At 58.6% G+C, this 18,528-nt stretch overlaps 2 protein-coding genes across 2 annotated transcripts; both read right to left on the bottom strand.

Annotated features, from left to right (window-relative positions):
- Positions 1 to 1,200: 1,200 nt before the first annotated feature.
- PLA2G4B (phospholipase A2 group IVB) lies at positions 1,201 to 10,295 on the bottom strand. Its single transcript, XM_065872163.1, has 20 exons — positions 10,205 to 10,295; positions 9,253 to 9,325; positions 8,820 to 8,956; positions 8,599 to 8,730; positions 8,221 to 8,261; positions 7,996 to 8,038; positions 7,664 to 7,718; positions 7,200 to 7,330; positions 6,854 to 6,937; positions 6,510 to 6,547; positions 5,547 to 5,682; positions 4,873 to 5,009; positions 4,395 to 4,617; positions 4,158 to 4,275; positions 3,702 to 3,839; positions 3,417 to 3,521; positions 3,092 to 3,271; positions 2,569 to 2,735; positions 1,803 to 1,989; positions 1,201 to 1,690 (listed from the first exon to the last, which is right to left on the bottom strand). The coding sequence occupies exons 1-20, from the start codon at positions 10,211 to 10,213 to the stop codon at positions 1,479 to 1,481; spliced, it is 2,346 nt and encodes a 781-aa protein (XP_065728235.1). The 5' UTR covers positions 10,214 to 10,295; the 3' UTR covers positions 1,201 to 1,478.
- A 1,035-nt stretch (positions 10,296 to 11,330) lies between these two features.
- Positions 11,331 to 18,528, bottom strand: JMJD7 (jumonji domain containing 7). The gene is made up of 8 exons (XM_065872165.1): positions 18,451 to 18,528; positions 13,928 to 14,081; positions 13,597 to 13,850; positions 13,203 to 13,259; positions 12,619 to 12,714; positions 12,317 to 12,393; positions 11,934 to 12,093; positions 11,331 to 11,843 (listed from the first exon to the last, which is right to left on the bottom strand). The coding sequence occupies exons 1-8, from the start codon at positions 18,512 to 18,514 to the stop codon at positions 11,755 to 11,757; spliced, it is 951 nt and encodes a 316-aa protein (XP_065728237.1). The 5' UTR covers positions 18,515 to 18,528; the 3' UTR covers positions 11,331 to 11,754.

Genomic DNA, 18,528 nt, shown 5'->3' with positions numbered 1-18,528 from the left:
CACACGCAGAACAGACCTACACAGTGACACAGTACATAGACTCCACACACAGCCTTGTGCCTGAGGAATCATATCACAGCAGGGGTGGCAGCCAGTCGTGGTGTCTGGTATAATTATCCACTCCTGCAGGACCCACAGCTTCCAATTTATGATTCAGATGATGTGCTGCTGAGTCAACAGGCCCTCTCCAGGACATGGTGGCTTCTAAGGTCATCAGAGCAGCCATGTCTTCTGCTCTGTGCCTCCAGCCACATGCCCAGGGAACACAGAGGTAGTGAGTTGCATCATGGGAACCAGTCATCTCCCATGCCCCCCGCACATCATGGTTCCTCCTGCAGCTGCCTCCCAGTAGCCACCGCCCACATCAATGTTAGGAGGAGGTGCAGAGGCCTGGGGCACCAGTGCTTGGAGAAGATTCCGGGGAAGCTAGGCCCTAAATTCACTCCACCTCCCTGTTCTCCCAACAGGTCTGGGCCCTGAAGCGAACCTGTAGGTGGCACCAAACCTCAGGGCTACAAGCGAGGACACCCTCAAGGGGACCAGGAGACCCAGCTATCAGACCCCTGGGACCAACATCTGGAATAGACGGTTAGGAGACAGGCCCCACCAAGGTCCGAGCTTGCTGAAGTCACGCCGTTAGCACTGGTCTGTCTTTGGCGCATCTGATCCCAGGTCTGGCCCACCCCTATCAGTCATGGGACAGGAAGCAGCCCTTTGCCTGAGTCCCTGGGTGAGGAAGACAGGGGTGCTGGCTGTCACTGCCTGCAAGTCACCTGGGCAGGGCCAGGGCTGCAGCAGCAAGACCCACCCCCCAGGCTAAACTGGCCACCTCTCTGCTTGGAGAGAGTGGGCCGGAGTGGAGTAGACACTGCCATGAGCTCACAGCCTGCTCTTCAGGGGAAGCCCAGGCTGACTTGCCAGCTCTATAAGGTGCCTGGGGAGAGGTTTTGTTTCCTAAACCAGTCCTTGCCCTGGGTAACCAAGAGGTGGGATGACGTGTCCCTTCTTGGAAGCAATGACAGTAATCTCCATAATGCCTCACGTTTGTACGGGCCTCTGTAATACATAAAATGCTCTACTTTCACTCTGTACAGCTACTCAAGGTAGCAAGGAAGGGAAAGGACACTCAGGTCACGGGGTTTTGGGTGCATACACAAATCTGGCCCAGACCACCCCACTTACCCCCGCTGCCACATCATGGAGACGAGGCCCCAGCCCCTGTTTAAAACCCTCAACCTACCCCAGGGTGTCCGTGGCAGGGGTGCTGGTGGCTTCAGTGCCACGTCTGGGTGGTGCTAGGCACCTTCGTGAGCCCTTCAGAGGGCTGGCGACCACAACTGGGCCGTCCAAACTGCCAGAGGCTCTGAACTTGGTGACGACGGTCTCCACCCCAACTCAACCGGAGCAGCAAGGCGGCCAAGAAGGGAGCCTGAAAAAGTCAGGGGCCGTGGGGCTGGGGCGTGGCACCCTCCCGCCCATCACTCAGCCCGGCGCTGCTTGCGCCGCCGCACGGCCTCACGCAGGGCCTCCAGCAGCTGCTCCCGGTTGTTGCAGATGTTGTAATGCGTCAGGCGGAGCAGCTTGTCCATGTCCTCCCGGCTGTAAGTCACCTTCAAGTAGTGGTAGGGAGAGTCGGATGAAGACAGGTTCACCTCCCCGGCCTCCTGCGCCTCGGCCGTCCGCCGGACCCCTGTGGAGAGAGTGCAGGCCGGCCATGGGAGGCAACCTCACTGGGGATGGAGGGCGGGTTTGGGGTCACCTGGGTGGAGGATAGAGGAGGGCTCCAGAGGATGGTGGCTCACCTGGGGCTGAGTACTCCCGGAAGGAGGCGTTGACCAGCGGGAAGTGCGGCACAGCAGGGGCGTCAGGGCGGGCAGGGTCCGAGGAGAGGTGGCACTCCCGGGGCTGGCGCTGCTCCTCGGGGCTGGGTGAGATGGATGGGAATGGGATGCCCTGCTCCTGGCAGAACCGATCCAGGATCTGCAGCTGCTGTAGGGTGGGCAGAAGAGGCATCAGCGGGACGGGCCCATGGGCTCCCAGTGTCCTCCACTCTGGACTGACTGAACGTGGAGGTCTGCTAAGACGCGGGACTGAGTGCCCAGATGCCAAGCCAGACGCTAGTGGACCCAACAGGCCAGGCTTGGTCAATGTTCTAAACCTGGCAGCCCTTCTATGGCAGCCCCTTTGGTGTCAGTGGAGCCGGGCTGCTAACAACTCCCAGGTTCTGCAACTGGGAGACAAAATCCTTCCCGGGACCAACACAGAAACTCAAAACAAGGAGCCCCAGGGGTTCAGGACCAAACAGGGTGCAGGTACGTTTAAAATAAAATACATTTTAAAACACTGCCAGCTTCCCATCACGCCAACTTTCTGAGCAGAGTAAGTTCCCCTGGGGGAGAGTTCACAGAACCCACAGCCTTTCATTCACAGCATCGCTATCACGGCCCCTAAGGGAAGCTGTCCCAGAAACCAGACTCCAAAGCGGATCTCTCCAGAGTCAGGAATGTCGGGCCAGCTGAGGCCAGGCCTGGCATTGCCCACCCCCCCCCAAGCCTGCCCGATGCCCACCTCAAAGGCTCCATGGAGGTTGTAATCCAGCGACAGGATGAGGTCCACGTCCCGTGTGGGCCGCAGGAGGGGTGGGCAGCTGGTGTTGACAAAGAAGCCAACATCCAACAGGCAAAGGAAGGGTTCTGCAGGTGTCAGCTGGTTGGGGAGGCCATCCAGTTTGGTGGCTGGAAAGGTGGGCGGGGGGGGGGGGGATCGGGTGGAGAGCAGCTGTCACTGGTGCTAAAGGCACCAGCCCTCCAGCCTAATGCCAGCTCCTTCCTGCTTTAGAAGGAGGCTCTGCCATCCGGCTCCTGCCCTCTCCTGCCAAAGCAGCACCTCAACTCCCGAGGCTCCACAGATGGGCCCTGACCCCAACGTAAGGAGAGGAAAAGGCGCTCCCGCTCCAAGCCACGCAGAGAACTGAACTCAAACGAATTGGGGCCAAGGGATTGGACAGTGCAGATGTCTGGACCAGGGACCCAAGGCTCAGGTGGCCATGGGAAGAGTTTGGGGAGCTGGGAGCCGGGGAGAAAAGCAATACCTTTCCAGGCAGAGAAGTGAGGATGCTGGAAATAGTCCTTGTGGAAAGAGAGGCCACGGAGGAAATTGTGGGTGGCCTGGGCAAGTGGACGCCGTGTCAGAAGGTCAGTGAAGAACTCAGCTATCCTGCTGGCCACTGTGGGAGGCTCTTCTATATTCAGAAGGGGGACCTGCTCCTTGTCTGCAGTCAAGGACAGGGGAAATGGGGACCCTTTATTTCAGCCTCTGTGGACTCACAAAGGAGGAGAGAGCCACCCCACACTCCCCAAATACAGCCCCACTGGCTGCCTCTCCCATCCTTCCCGGGGAAGAGCCCGGGCGCCTACCCAGGCTGGCCTGAGCCTGTGCCCAGCGGTCCCAGAACTGGCTAGGCTCAGAGGACCAATACAAGCTGTCCTGGAGGCTGGCTGCGTACACGTTGCTCCAGATGCCTGAGGAGGAGATCCGAGTGGGACAGAGTCCCCCACCTCACCACACCCAGACCCTTCCCCACAGCCCATCTGAGACCAGGAAACGTCTCAGTGACGGAGCTGGGACAGTCGAGCCCACCACCGCGCCCAGGCCCCTCCTCCCCACAACCCTAGCTTCTCCCACCTCCCAGACCCGCTCACCTTCCAGGAAGCAGATGCGGGACTCAGGAAGCCGCTTTGACAGGCGCCCCATGAAGAACTCGGAGCCGAAGAGCTCAGAGGGGATGAAAGCGCCGTACCTGGGAAAGCCGACCTCATAGGGGGAGAACTCACACCACTCTGTGAAGAGCCACATAGCCTCACCATGCGGCCCACAGCCTGAGGCCCCTCGGGCACCAAGGCACCCACCACGGGCCCCGCGTCGGGCAGCCTCGTCATCAGGAGGCTCAGCCTTGTTGCTGGCACCCTGAGCGTGGGACCCACGGCCCTTGCCCCCATCCCAAAGCCTGAGTGACTCGGATAGGATGACAGGCTCTGGAAAGCACGGGACCTGGCCCAGAAAAGGGGGTGTGTTAACACCCACCTTCACACACAGGCCTGGCTACCTGTCACCCCAACAACTGTGAGAGCACAGGTCACGGTTCTGGAGCTACTCACCCCCAAATTCAAAAGTAGTCAGGTTCCGTTCTTTGGTGTTGAGAGCACAGTAGATGGGCAGAGGGTTCTGGCCACGGCTCAGGGCCTCCCGCTGGTCTGAGAGTTTGTGGTCATGAGGCTGAGGGAAGGTAGGGTGAGAAAGCCAGGGCTTCTTGGGGCCTTTCCCAGCCCCTGTGGCCCAGGGCCGCTCCCCATCTCTGGACCTTGCCCTGGCTTTGGCTGCCCTCCTCCCCACACCTCGTCATGCAACAGCGCCTCGTTGATGAGGGCCCACAGGGTGGTGAAGCAGGGCGGGTGGCCCAGGCGTGCACGTTCAGCCAGCTCCTGCTGGTACCGCCACAGCTGGCTGGGGGCCACCACGCCCAGCTTGCTCTTGGTCACCTGCGTCTTCAGTGATTCGATGGGCCCTGCCAGGTCCTTCTGAGACCACTCTGGGTCCTCATAGAGGTTGGCCAAAGCCCTGGGAAAAGCCAAAGCCAGGGGGATTGTCACTCAAGGACCCCCATCACATGCCTTGGGCTCGCTCTCTCTGCTAGGACAATGGCCCAAAAGACACCTTCCAGGGTCCCCTTGAGCACATTTCTCCCTGGCACGTGCATTCTCCCACCCCTTCCAGTTTGGTCAGAGAGGCCGGTGGAGTCTGAGAGAGCCTTACCACCACTCCCTCCTATCACAACCCAACTAGCCACCCCCAGGCTCCTACACTCAAGCTCACCAGGTGGAGCCCGAGGCCCCTGTGATGCAGGAGATGCAATCCAAGAGGCCCAGCTCCTTCAGGCCAGCCAGCTGCCCATACAGGGAAGTCATGGCCCGGATCCCACCACCAGTGGCCGCAACAGCTACCACTGGGATCTGGAAGAGAGAACAGCCAGGCTTGGAGAGGCCTTAGGGAAGGGGAAGGCCAAGCCACAGGTAGAAGAGGTAGCAAGCCAAGTGCCCACTCAGTTCACCCACAGCTAAGGCTAGTCAAGATCTGATCAGGGCTCTTAGGACCACTTCTAGTCAGGTCTGCTGAGGAAGGTCTAGTCGGAAGTAGCCTTGCAAGGGTCAGGCTTGTCTGGTTTTTAAGAACTCCAAGAGAAATGGACAAGTTCCAAGCCTAATCTCCTCACCTCTAGCCCCTAAGGAGTCTGGTGATTGCTTTCTTGAAGCCCCAGGGCCACCTCTCTCCCTCTTTCTAGGAGAGGTGGAATCCCGAGGAGATGCCCCAGGCCTCATGCACTGTTCTGCATCTGATGTGATCAAGCCCCTGACAACAGCAAGGGAGCGGGAAGCAGAGCGGGTCCAAGGCTGGCTCGGCACCAGTTCTAGTCTGGTTAGGGCACAACCAGTCCCAGCATCCAGCACTGAACCCGAGGACGCCCACCCAATCCAGCCCAGTCCCCAGACCTCATCCTCCTGCAGGTCTCCATCCAGCTGCAGGGCCTGCTTCAGGGCCTTGGCCACCACCTGCTTCCTCCTGCTCAGGAAGGCCCGCTCCTCGGCACAGGGCCCGCAGTCCAGCCGCACCGCCAGCTCTCTCGGTCTGGGTGGGAAAGAAGGGACCATGAGGCAGCTCCCAGCCTCATCGGAGAAAGAGAAGCGGGCCAGCCTGCCTGCCCCGGGAAGCCAGCCGCCACCCTTCTCTCCTCTCCTCTCCTCTCCTCTCCCCAACCCTCGCCCCAGCTCCTGTGTCCTCATTGACGTGTGATGTGTGGACGTGAAGGGGAGAAGGTGAACCCAGACCCTGGCGGGGACACCCTTGGGGAAGCAGCACAGCGGATTCACAGGACCAGGAAAGCGGTGACTGAAGAGGCTCCAGGGGGAGACCCAACACCATCGATCCACTTCCTCCTCTCAGCCTCCCTCCCTCACCCACCCAAAAATGACTCTAAAGGGGACAGGAATGGTGCTCCCGCCTCTTCATGGTGGGGAGCTAGTCCCCCAGGCATGTGCAGGGCCAGTGTAGGCGGCTCCTCCCATCTCCTGAGGGTTAACTGAGGCCCCGAAGGGGCGCGACTGCACTCCTCTTGGTTTCCTTGCCGCCTCTGTGCCTCTAACCACTGTTCCACCTTCCATCTGCTTTTCCAGCCAAACATTTATCAAGGGCCTCCCAAGTGCCAGGCACTGGGCTAGACACACACCCCTCTGACTGAACCAGGAATGCACGTAAGAAGTTAACAGGAAGAACCTTCATCTGCCAAGGCTCTAGCACACCTCAGGCCCCAGCCTGGGAGCAAACCCCTGAGCATCTCAGAGGGGATTCACGGTGGCCGAGCCTGCTAGGGGCCGCCCCGAGCCTGCTCATTTCTCCAGGCTGAGTGCCCGCTGCTGTCCCCCGTGACCTTTCCCAGTGCCCAGCCGGCCTCTCACCCTTCTTCTTTTTTCAGCTCCACCTTCATCAGGGGCTCCTGAAAACCATGAAGCCTCCAGTCACAAACATGGGACACACCCCGTTTCCTTCAACCCAGCCTAAGCCACGTCCCATGACAGACCCATGCTCCCTTGGGCCCCAGCCATCTCCACAGGGGCCAGGCCTGAGGCCTGAAGACAGGGATGCTCAGAGGACCCCTCTCCCCAGAGCCCGGCCTGGCATTTGTCCACGGCCTGGCCCAAGGACAGAAGCCGCTAGAGAAGCAGGCCAGCCCTTCAAGGCCTGGGGCCTGGGCCCACCCCACCCGTGCACATCTGGCTTTCTTCCTCTGGGTGACCAGTACCTGGGATGTAGGGAAGACACGTCTCATTACCTGGTCAGAGGGCAGTGCCCTCAGAGGCACCTTCAGCTTCTCTTGGGGCTCATCCTGCAGGAAGGATGAAGAGGACCTAAGAATCTCCACCCTTCCATTCCAGCAAAGCCTCACCAATTGCCCCGGGAGTGACAGAGAAGTAGCCGGAAGGGGGACAGGAGGCTGAGGTCAACCCCATACTTCCCAGGATGCCTGACACTGCCAGGGAGTGATGGGGAGGGGGCTCGGGGTGAGCAGAGGAACAAGCTGGCAGGAGGTGCCAAGGGAAGCAGGGTGGAGGGCTCTGCAGGCCTCAGCACCTGGGACGTCCCACTACCTGCGGGTGAACACCCGGCTCCGGCTCCCAGCAGGCCGGCCAACGGAAGCCGAAGGAGCCGGCGCCCACGGAGGCCTCCTGCGGACCCTCACAGGACCCGGGAACCGCGAGCTGAACTCTGCCCTCCGACCCTGGAAAGAGGAACCAGGGCAGAGAGGCTGGGAAGGGGATCTCAGCCCACAGAGGCCCCTGTCTTGCCTAAGGGGCCTGGGGGACAGGGCACCCCCCCCCCCCCCCCCGCCCACTGAGATGGAGGTCTGGCTCAGACCTAGGCTGGGAGATGGGGTCCCACCGCAGCCCCTCTGAGGACTAATGGGAAAAGCCCCAGCATGGATTCATCCCCTCACTCCTGCTCCTGGCTGAGAGCTGGGGGCAGCTTGTGCAAGGTTCCCTCCAGGGTCCCCTTAGAAAGGGGAAGACAAGGGCTGAGAGACAGCAGCTATCCCAGTGGTTCGGGGACTCACCCTGCTGGCCCCCGGCCTTCTCCAGTCGAACACACAAGCAGGAGAGCTCCCGGGCCTAGGTCATTAAGAGAGCCCCTCAGACTCGAGCCCCTCCCCTGCTGGAGATGCCACCCTCCCGACACCCTGGTTCTTGCTCCTCAGCACCTTTTTACCTTGGCCCTGAGTCACCAAACATTTGCTTGGGGTTGTAGCCTCTGGAACTAAAATCCCAGCCGCTCCCGCCCCCCACCCCCACCCCAGCAACAGCGCTACCCGACCCCCATGGTGGGCCCAAGCTTCAGGCCCAGGGAGAAGGGTGAGCACAGAGCACGAGGGAGGGGTTCCAGACTCACCACCAGGATGCCATTACTGACAAGGCGCTCAGCACAGTCGGTCCTGGAAAGAGCCCCCAGTGACCCTTAGCGAGAATCCAGGTTCCCATCCCCCAAGGAGGTCTGGGCTTTCCTCCTCCACCCCTGATGCCTCCCAGGGAAGGGTGTCAGCTCTGGGTGCGCTGGGCTCTCTCCTTCCCAGAAGGAATCACTCCCACCCGGGAACTGCCCCATGGCCCAACTTACAGATTCTGCAGCCGAAATTCAACTTCCAGCTGCTCCTTACCCTGTAGAGAGAAAGAAGCAAGTTAGAAACGGTGACGAGTACATGTGTGTGTAGGTCCCAACCCAGACACCTGGGCAGCTGCGGTCCCAGTGGTGAGGAGAGCCACTGTCCACCTTCCCTGGACTGCTCCAAGAAAGCTGCCCTTGGCTTAGGGGACAAGACAGAGGGTCGGGGACAGGACCGCTCTTTGGTGGACAGTAGCTCCTCGCTGACAGAGGCCTCTGGGATGCCAGGGAAGCCTGGACCACTCACTGGAGAAGAAAGCCATGTACCTGGCCACCCTCCAAAGCATCCCCTCCCCACAGCTGAAGCCCTCCGCTGCCTGCACACAGCCTTGCCTGAGGGTTCAGTGAGAAGCTCTCACGCCGGGACTCCCCAGCCCGCAAAGTCCCCACATCAAACAGCACCAACAACAGAGGGTCATCCTCGGTCAGAAGGTCCTGGTCAAAGACTTTGAACTGCACGATGTTCTGAAAGGGGAACAGAGTAAGGGGGCCGCAGGAAGAAGGGGTGGGACAGGGGTGGGTCAGGGAGCAGGGCCAGGCTGATGCCTGCCCACCTTGAGCTGGGTGTGGATTCGGAAGTGAAAGCTCTGATTCCAGATGGGGTTTCTGCTGTTCTTGACCACGCGCGCCTGGACCTGGTGGCTGGAGGCCGAGGGCAGCCAGAGAGTCACATAGCAGTCAGAGGGGGTCACTGTGGGAAGGAAGAAGGAGCGCCCGGTGCTGGCCAAGAGCCCTTCCCAGCCCAGCTGCCCAGAGCCCACGTCCTTCCATCACAGGCAGCCCCAGGAGACCTAGAGACCCAGGGAATGGGGTTGGGTCGGGAGGCAGGAGGTGCAGGCCTGACCTCGACGTTCCATCCACTACCTCTTCTCAGCACCCTCTCTGGGACCCGCCGCACGCCCAGCCCTACTCGCATCTCTTCCCACTGTCCTGCCCCACTCTGAAGCCAGCTGCAGAACCACTGCCCTCTCTGGGCCCAGCACTCACCTAGGTCCTTGGAGGGCAGGCCATGGGCCTGCAGGACATGAATGGTGAGCAAGCAGGTCCCAGGCACCTTTGCCTGCAGAGAGAGAGAGAAACAGGCTTACTACAGGCTGATGGGCCCAAAGGGGAGGCTGGGGTGACACCTTGAGGCCTAGTCCTGAACCAAAAGGACCAGCCCTGCCCAGCCACAGGCCTGTCCGCCACCCACCAGAGTCCTGAGCCAAAAGGCGGCTGTGGTATCTTCTGATGACGCCTGCCTGCACTTACACAACACGCTGCACCGGTTCTGGTCCAAGGGCTTCATGTAGATTAACTCTATTTAATCATATAACCACTCTATGCATGAGGACTACTTATTATGACCAACCCCACAAGGAAACAGAGGCACAGAAAGGCTAAGTAGTTGCTTGCCCAAGACCCAGGGCCAGGATTGGAGCAGGCTAGCTCGACTTGTGCTCTCCACTCCCACACCTACCTGCTTCCAGTTCCTGGTACAGTATGTCCTTACTCTTTCCACCCCACAACCCTGGCTCCCCTTTACTAAGCAGCCTTGAGGCTGGTCTTAGGTGGCAGAGAGGACCCCTGGGCAGCAAAGGGGGTGTGGATAGAAGGGCCCTGATGGAACGGAGTCCAGGGGCAAAGCTGGAAAAGCTCATCCATCACGCCCTGAGTCAGAAAGAACACAGGAGCGACCATTTCCTCTGGGGCCCCAGGACGGCAGCTGGGAGCCTGAGTTCTCAGGGCCCAAATCCATGGTGCCAGGGAGCTCTACCTAGAGCCCATTTCTAGGGCAGGAAAAACACAGAATGATCCTGCTTCCCAAGACCCTGCCTCTTCCCTGGCTTCTGCTCCCTGGCCCTGTCCAAGGCCGGCAAACACCTGAAGAAGCCCATAGCTCCCTCAAGAAACAGCATTAACCAGACCCCGCAGGGACCAGTGCCCTAGCAGGTCTTACCAGAGCCATGAGGCAGAGAGTCCTCGGGAGGAAGGAATGGCGGGCAGCACCTGCAGGACTGAGGACTGTCAGCTTTCTCACTGAGAGCCAGGGATGTCCCAGCAGGCCTCGAGCTCCTCCCTAGTTCCTGCCCACTGCTTCAGCTCCACCCAAGCCCCACACCCACTCCTGGACCAGCCCCCCATCCAGGAGATGAGACACCTTAAGCCCACACAGAGCCACTGACACCCTCGTGATGAGGGCTCAGCACCCCCACAGACCCATCCTCTCCAACCACCACCCACTGGGCCCCACAGCCCTGCTCTCCCTGCCTGGACCTCGAGGAGGGGCCCCCAGGAGAGCTTGCCGTCAGCGGCTGAGCAAGAGGCCGCGGGGGTCTGGCTGGGGTTGCAGCTGAAGGGGCTGCTGAGGTCTGGAAGGCAGGGAGCGGGCCCCAGAGCAGCAGCAAACCCGCGAGCCGCGTCCCCAGCCCCAGGGCCTTCCACAGCCTCCTGGTGCCAACGTGACAGAACCGCCCGGTCTTCACTGAAGTGCTTGGCCAACCTGAGGGGAGCGCCCCGGGCCCCAGCGTGAGCCGGCAGGGCTGTGGCTTGTTCTGTGAAACAGCCCTTCAAAGCCACGTGCCGGGCTGCCTCCACCTTGGAGCTGGGTGCTGGGTGGCAGCCGGGGAAGGGGGCTCTTCTGTCCCCAGGGCCAGGTTGGGGCAAGGGGGCGGGGTGGGGACAGCGAGTGCAGAGACCCACGAGGGACAGGGGTTTCCGTCCCCTCCTATCTGTGCCTGCTGTGAAGGAAACAAGGGCAACCTTTAGGGAACAAGACCCCACCAGCTGCCGTGGAGCTGAAGGTGGAGAGCAAACAAGGCCAGAGCGAAGCTAGCGAGAACTTTACAAGCCCTCCGTCAACGAGCTCCGTGCCACAGAGTGACAACAAGGCTGAGGTCGGCCTGCTTGCCCCAGAGAGGCTGTGACAGCGGCCGGGGACAGAGAGGTCTCGGCTGCAGAGATCTCCTCAGGCCCCGGCCTGGACCCAGCCCTCACCCCCAAGCAGGGTCACCCTGAAATGTTTACCTGAACCTTCCAGCCCTCACCAGACCACAGAAGGCAACCATGAGGGAGCCTTGGCACATACGTGAATCATAGCCGCCTTTTATTGAACCCTTCCTCTGCGCCAGACTGGTGCCATCCTTACAGATACCATCGCCAACACGCCATGAGGTAGGAACGATCGTTATCTCTGTTTTACAGACAGCACACTGAGGCCGTGAGGCAGTAACTCGCCCAAGGTCACGGCGCTGGTGAGGCGGTGCCGCACCTGAACCCCACTCCTCTTCCAGAACAGGCTGCTGCCTCACCTGTGCGCCAGTTTCCTGGGAGGCCACACCCAGACCTGCCTGGCGCCTCCTGGTCCTCCCGATCATCTGAAGCTGACCCTAAGCCCAGCTGGGCCAGCAGCCAGCACCTCTGACTCCAGATTGCCTCTCGAGGTGACTGGCTCAGGAGGGGCGCAGCCTTTTCCGTAAGTCGTCCTTGGCGATGTTCACCAGGGCTCAGTCAGCTGAGGCCTGAGACCTTAGTGAGGGAGTCGAGCAGCTGGAAGTAACTGTACTTGAGGTCATACTCCATGTCGTACCAGAAATTCACTGTGGAGAGAATGGAGACCGGAGCACGAGGGTCCCCCTTCTAATCTAAGCTTCCCCACACACCCCCCGGTGAGCTGGGTAGCCCCTCACCGGCCATGCAGCCATGGGACTGCTGGACGTGGTGGAACCACAGGGCGGGCAGATAGAGCATCTCGCCAGTCTGCACGGTGCAGTGAAGGGCCTGGGCCTGACTGTAACTGGGGTACTCGGCCAGATCTGGAGCCAAGGGGTCCAGTGGGATCCAAGGCACCTGGGAACACAGCAGATTCCAGGGAGTAGGCCCAAAGCCCCCAGGCCCTCCAGCTCTGTCCCTGGAGGTAAACACCATGGGCCCTGCCCTGCTCGGCACTGGGAGGCCCAGACGTAGGGATTCTTCAGAGCAAAGCACCTCCTCCCCATCTCTTTTGTGCCTGTTCCTCAGAGCCCAGGTTCCTTGCCTCCCCGCTCCCGGGGCCCAGGAACAAAGCAGCCACCTTCTCCATGGCCTCTTCGTCCACCATCTTGAATGAGCCCTCTTCGGTTAGCTGGTAGGTTGCCGGTGTGTACAGCTCTGAAGCCAGAGGGAGAAAGTTATGGGCACCCTCAAAGGGCCTGGAGCTTGCCCACCACTCCCACTTGTTTCCTGGGTGCAGGGGCAAGAGGGCCAGGAGTCCTAGTGCAGTGGAGACGCTGTGTCCACACCTCAGGCCTGGGGTCCAGCCCGCCCAGGGCTACCACTGCCCTCCCTCTACTTTGGGCCACCTGCTCCCCGGCCCCTCCAGGCTGCACCCCCTACCATAGGGGATGAAGGGCCGGTCGCTGGGTGGATGCAGCAGGAAGTGTTTCTCTCCCGAGACCACACAGTAGAGGTTCTCATAGTGGTCCTTATGCACTGCTGACACAGAGGGCCCAGTGGGCAGGGTTAGGAGGGGGCAGACACTCGCACTTGGGGCCCTGCACCCCAAGACAGCTTACAGTGTGACAGAAGAGCACGCAAAGTCAGAGGAGGCTCAGGGGGATGCCAAGGAGAGGAGTCTGGCAGGCATTCAGGCACCTCAGATCTCTGCCTGCCAGGGACTTGACACTCACCAGGAGGGGAATTCACACAAACAGGGTTCTTCTGAGTCTACCCCTGACTTAGCTGGCCTTCAGTGCTTTCTAGGGACCTTACAAGAAACAGTGGCCCCCGCGTCCAATGCCGCGGGCACCTTCGCCCGCCTGAGCTGCTGGGGAAGGCCCTCTGTTATGCCTGAGCCCCAGAATCCCAGGAGAAATCTTAGAGATCAATCAGTCCGACTTCCCTGCAGGCCAGCCGTCCACTCTCCGCCTCGCCTTCCCTCCCCACAACCTCCTCCCCACCTTTGTATTCCCGACACCTACATGATGTCACTGCAGCTGCCTCCCCCAGCCAGAAGTTCACAGCATCAGGCATCTTTCCTGTGGGTCAGAGGAAAGAGGGCGAGTTAGGAGAGGCCAGGCTGGGAACTACCACCACACAGTGATGCTGGGCCAGGACCTGGGCGGGGAGCAGAGGGGCCCCAGGAAAACGGCAGGGAGAAGGGGCAGAGGTGGATGAGCATGGCGAGGGGCCTCTGTCCCCTGGAGAAGGAAGGGCAGCCATCTTCAGTAGTTCATCGAAATGAAGTCAAGGCTGAGGGAGCTGACCCCGTGGGGCCAGGAGTGTGGGCCGTCATCAGCAAGGGGAGAGGAGTGGCAAGCGGGGCTGGCTCCCACCTTCCCGCTTCTTCCCTGCCTGGGCCCCACCTCCACTCACCCAGCGCCTCAGAGGCCCAGGGCACGTGGGGCTCCAGATCAGGCAACAGCTGGGGCAGCTCGGTGAGGAGGTTGGAGCACTGCTTCTGCACGTAGAGGACCCCGGGGTGTTGTGCTCGGCCCTCCAGCACGTCCAGCACACAGCTCAGGGGCAGGCGGCGCTCGGCAGGCATCACAAACCGGTTCCCTCGCACGGCATCCGCGTAACCATCTGGGGTCACCGCCACGCTCACCTCCACGGAGCCCGCTGTGGCTCTAGAGGAATGGACATTCAGTCCAAGCCCAGATGCCCCAAGGCACCGCCCACACTCTGCACCCAGGGCAGCCCCCACCTGAGGTAGGGGAGGGACCACTTCTGGAGAGCTGGCCAGTGCTGCAGGGCATTTCGGATGATGCAGGGCCTGTTGGGGCAGACCCAGTCACGATAGAAGTGGAGTGGACCCGGGGGCTTGTCCAGGTAGGGCACAGCAGGAGGCACGCTGAGCTCTGAGAGAAAGAGGCAGGGGAAGGGGGTTGAGGCCAACAGTACCCAGTTGCTGCCCCACAGCCTGCATAAGAGATGCCCTCTCTGGGCAGTTCACTGTGTCACCAGGCAATGCCTATAGGTGACCAAGGGACCCTGGACAACCAGGAATAGAAGAATGAGGAGAGAAATTAAAAGGAGAAAGTGTGAAACACCCATAAACACACCAGGATGGGCCCTAAGAGTCCACGGGGCCACGGGCTGCTGCTCAGCACACAACCCAAACCCTCCAGGGGGCCACATCCGGCCCTGCACGGTGAACCCCTGGCTTTCCTACTCTGGAGTGGCCAACCTCCTGGCATCCATTAGGAAAGGCAGCCATGGAGGCAGTGTCGGGAGCTCCAGAATGAGTAGAGCTGAGACCCCAAGGCCAACGCTTGTAATGGGTGGGCCAAGGTTCTGAAGAGCACTTAAAATGTGCTGAGGACTTGGCTGGGCCATCGGGGAGGTATTAAGGGATGATTCGAGCATCATCTCAAGAAGCTTACAACCTAACTGGAGAGATAGGCTGCCACACAAAACCATCGGAAGAAAAGTAAGGGCTGAACTGTCTTCTGGTCTTACCGAACAGCATCACCATCCTCAGACACCCAGGGCTGCCATGTGTGTTTGGGCAGATTGTGTGGTGCGCCACCTGTGCAGAGGTCAATAGTGGCCCTGTGTCACCCTTAACAGAAATCCCTTCTCATCTACTTATTTATTCATTTATATTTGGCCGCGTTGGGTCTTCGTTGCTACGCTCGGGCTTTCTCTAGTTGCAGTGAGTGGGAACTACTCTTTGTTGCGGTGCGCAGGCTTCTCATCCCGGTGGCTTCTCTTGTTGCAGGACACGGGCTCTAGGCGCGCGGGCTCAGTAGCTGTGGCTTGCGGGCGCTAGAGTGCAGGCTCAGTAGTTGTGGTGCACGGGCTTAGCTGCTCTGAGGCATGTGGGATCTTCCTGGACCAGGGCTCGAACCTGTGTCCCCTGCATTGGCAGGCGGATTCTTAACCACTGCGCCACCAGGGAAGCCCCCAAAATCTCTTCTTTTCGACTCTTTCTTCTCATTCCTGGTATCCTACTGATTACACCTCTAAGTCCTGTTGATTCTACCACCTATGTCTCTCAAGCCACACACACCCCTTTCCTCTGCTGGTAACCACATTCAAAGTTAGCTCATTTGGGTCGTCAAATGTCACTTTGATGAGGCTTCCCTCTCTGGCCACCCTTTTTAAAATTGTAACCTGCCCCCAACAATCTTTATACCCCTTCCCTTCTTATTTTTCTCATTTCTCACTATCTAACACTATATATTTTACTTATTCCATTTGTTTATCGATCTCTCTTGCTAGAATGTATGCTCCATGAGGGCAGGGATGCTTCTTATTCACTGATGTACCCCCCCACCCCAGGACCTAGCACACAGTAGGTGCTCAGTAAATATTTGCTTAATGGTTGAATATAAGTCTCCAAAATCTCCTGGCTGGATGATTGCTGCAGTGAACTAACTGGTTTCCTTGGCTTAATTCCACTCCTTCTCAAAGCATCCCCCACCCTGGCCCAGTCATCTTCCTAAAATACAATCTCATCTTGTCACACCTCTAGTAAAAAGTCCTTTGACGGCTTACCACTGCTCTTTACAAAATACAGTCAGCCTTGGCACACACATTCAAGACACTCCGTGATGAGGCCCAACCTACTTTTCCAGTCCTGTTTCCTCCTGTCTGGTGCCTGCCCGTCAGCACACACTCTACTCAGGTGGTGCCAAACGTTGTTCCTGCTGCTCACTCACACTGGAATGCCTTCCTCCTGGCTTTTATACAGGGCATCGGCTTTGCTGTGCTATTTTCATCCTTGCGGTCTAGCCTGAATGTCTTGGTCCCCAGTGGGTCGTTACTACATCCTATCCCAACAGCCACTGCACTCATTTCCACCTCCGAGGTCACGCTCTCTCTCATGACCGCGTCTCCACGCCGGTCATCTGGGCCTTGCCATCAGCTGGAAAGTGAAATGTCTTTAGATCAAAAATTGAAACTGAGTGGGAAGACCCTGGTGGACCCCGGAAAACTGAAAAGGAAGTATGCTTCCTTCACTGGCTCAAGAGGCAAGATGGAACGTGCCAGGTAGATAAGGGAGCAAGGGCGAGGAACCTGCCAAAGGGCCTTCCCAGTCATGCCAGCCCATCTAAGGAGTCAACCGGTGGGGCTCAATAAAACTCCCCGTTATTCTTACTAGGAGTCTTAAAATAAGTGGACACTGCCTTTTTTTTTTTTTTTTTAACCCTTTGTACTTTCTGTAATTATTTCAGTTTTACTTTTTCACCGTTTAATAGATTTCCTTTAGAGAATGGCCACTATTCCCTCCTGGGGCTTCCAAGTGAGAATTTCAAAAAGGATGCAAACAATTCCTCTGGTCCAACAATTCTTCTGCTAGGAATTTAACCAACAAAAACACACATGTGCACAAAGGCTCTGCTCCAGGCACACCAGCCTCCTCACTGATCCCTGAACACACCCGGCACACTGCCACCATAGGGCATCTGACCCACGTGCCCTCTCCTGGAAAGCTCTTGTCTCTCAGAGGTCTGCTTGGCTCCCCTCCTCCCCTCCTTCTTCAAGCCAGTGCTCAGATGTCGCCTTAACGAAGAGGCCTACCCTGACCTTCTCATTTCAACTTGTAACCTGCCCTCCACCCCACATCCCGAGCCTCCTCATTCTGCTTTACTTTTTTACCCCAAAGCACTTATCTTCTAACCCAATTTTTTTCTACTATGTAATTTACTCATTTAATGTGCCTATGGTTAATGGTCTCCTCACTTAGAATGTAAGCTCTACAAGGGTAGAGATTTGTTTTGTTCGCTGATGTATCCTAAACATACTGAATGGAGCCTGGCACACTGAAGAGCTTACTAAGTATTGGTTAAAGGTTCGTTTAAAATATTGGTTGCAGTATTGAAAACAATAGACTGGAAATGGCCTAAATGCCTACCAATAGTGGGCTGATTAAATAAATTACAGCATTAGTACACAGCAGAGGTGGAAAAGACTGAAAAAGACTGAAGTAGAGTGATATGGAACGATTTTCAAGATACACAGTACAGAAGAGTGCGCTTAACAAGCTACCATTGGTATAAAAAGGGAGATAGAACAGTCATAGGTTTGTGTGTAGATATTAACAGAGTATTTCTGGAAGGATGCATACTGGAGCCTGGAACGGTAGGGAAGCTTACTTTACATTGTGTTGAGTCTGCTGGGGTTTTATTTTATTTTTATTTTATTTTTATTTTTTTTGCGGTACCCGGGCCTCTCACTGCTGTGGCCTCTCCCGTTGCGGAGCACAGGCTCTGGACGCGCAGGCTCAGCGGCCATGGCTCACGGGCCCAGCCGCTCCGCAGCATGTGGGATCTTCCCGGACCGGGGCACGAACCCGCGTCCCCTGCATCGGCAGGCGGACTCTAAAGCACCGCGCCACCAGGGAAGCCCCGAGTCTGCTGTTTTTTAAACCACGTGCCCATGTCACTATTCAGTGATAAGATACTGCTTAAAAATAGAAAGAAAAAAAGGAAGAGAATAAGAGAAAAATAAAAACCAAGCAGGGGGGCTTCCCTGGTGGCGCAGTGGTTGAGAGCCTGCCTGCCGATGCAGGGGACGCGGATTCGCGCCCCGGTCCGGGAGGATCCCACATGCCGCAGAGCGGCTGGGCCCGTGAGCCATGGCCGCTGAACTTGCGCGTCCGGAGCCTGTGCTCTTCAACGGGCGAGGCCACAACAGTGAGAGGCCCGCGTAGAGCAGAAAAAAAAAACAAGCAAGGAAAGAGCCAGGGATCTCCAGTACAGCTGCCTCCAGTTCTCCCAAAGCTCTGCAGTGCTCGCAGCTTGGAGGAGTCTTTTCCTGAAGGAAGCGATCCAGCGGGGGTTCAGAGAGGGAGAAACCTTAAAGATTTCACAACAGAGAAGGGTGGGAAGGGCAACAACAGAATGCCCCGAGTATTCGGTGCCGGCTGACGGTGGGAAACACAGAACGCCACCAGAGTAAAGACTGGGCCGGGTCTTGGGAATAATGTGAAGAGTCACCCCAAGAAGCCACGAAAGTGCGGGAACAGGGAAGGAGGGGAGCTGAGGGCCCACCCAGGGGGCTGGGGAACGGGGCTGCGACACGCGCCATCAAAGAGGGGCCGGCCACCAGTCACGTGCACGAGGTTCCGCACCCCTTGAGGAAAAGAAACACGGTGCACTCTGGTACCAGTAGCCCAGGAAGAACCAGGGCGCACCCGGATCCGCGACCCGGTTCTCGGCAAGCCCAGGGCCCCTCCCGCATCTTGTAGTTGCTCTGCGGTCGACGAGCCACCCCACTCACCCCTTGCCGCAGCCGGGAACTCCCGTAACTCCCTTCGCACAGCGTCCAAAGCCGCGTCCGCCATGATGACGCCGCCAC

The sequence above is a fragment of the Phocoena phocoena genome, chromosome 2 (genome assembly GCF_963924675.1).
Source record: "Phocoena phocoena chromosome 2, mPhoPho1.1, whole genome shotgun sequence".
NCBI lineage: Eukaryota > Metazoa > Chordata > Mammalia > Artiodactyla > Phocoenidae > Phocoena > Phocoena phocoena.
This window is presented reverse-complemented; position numbering and strand designations above follow the sequence as displayed.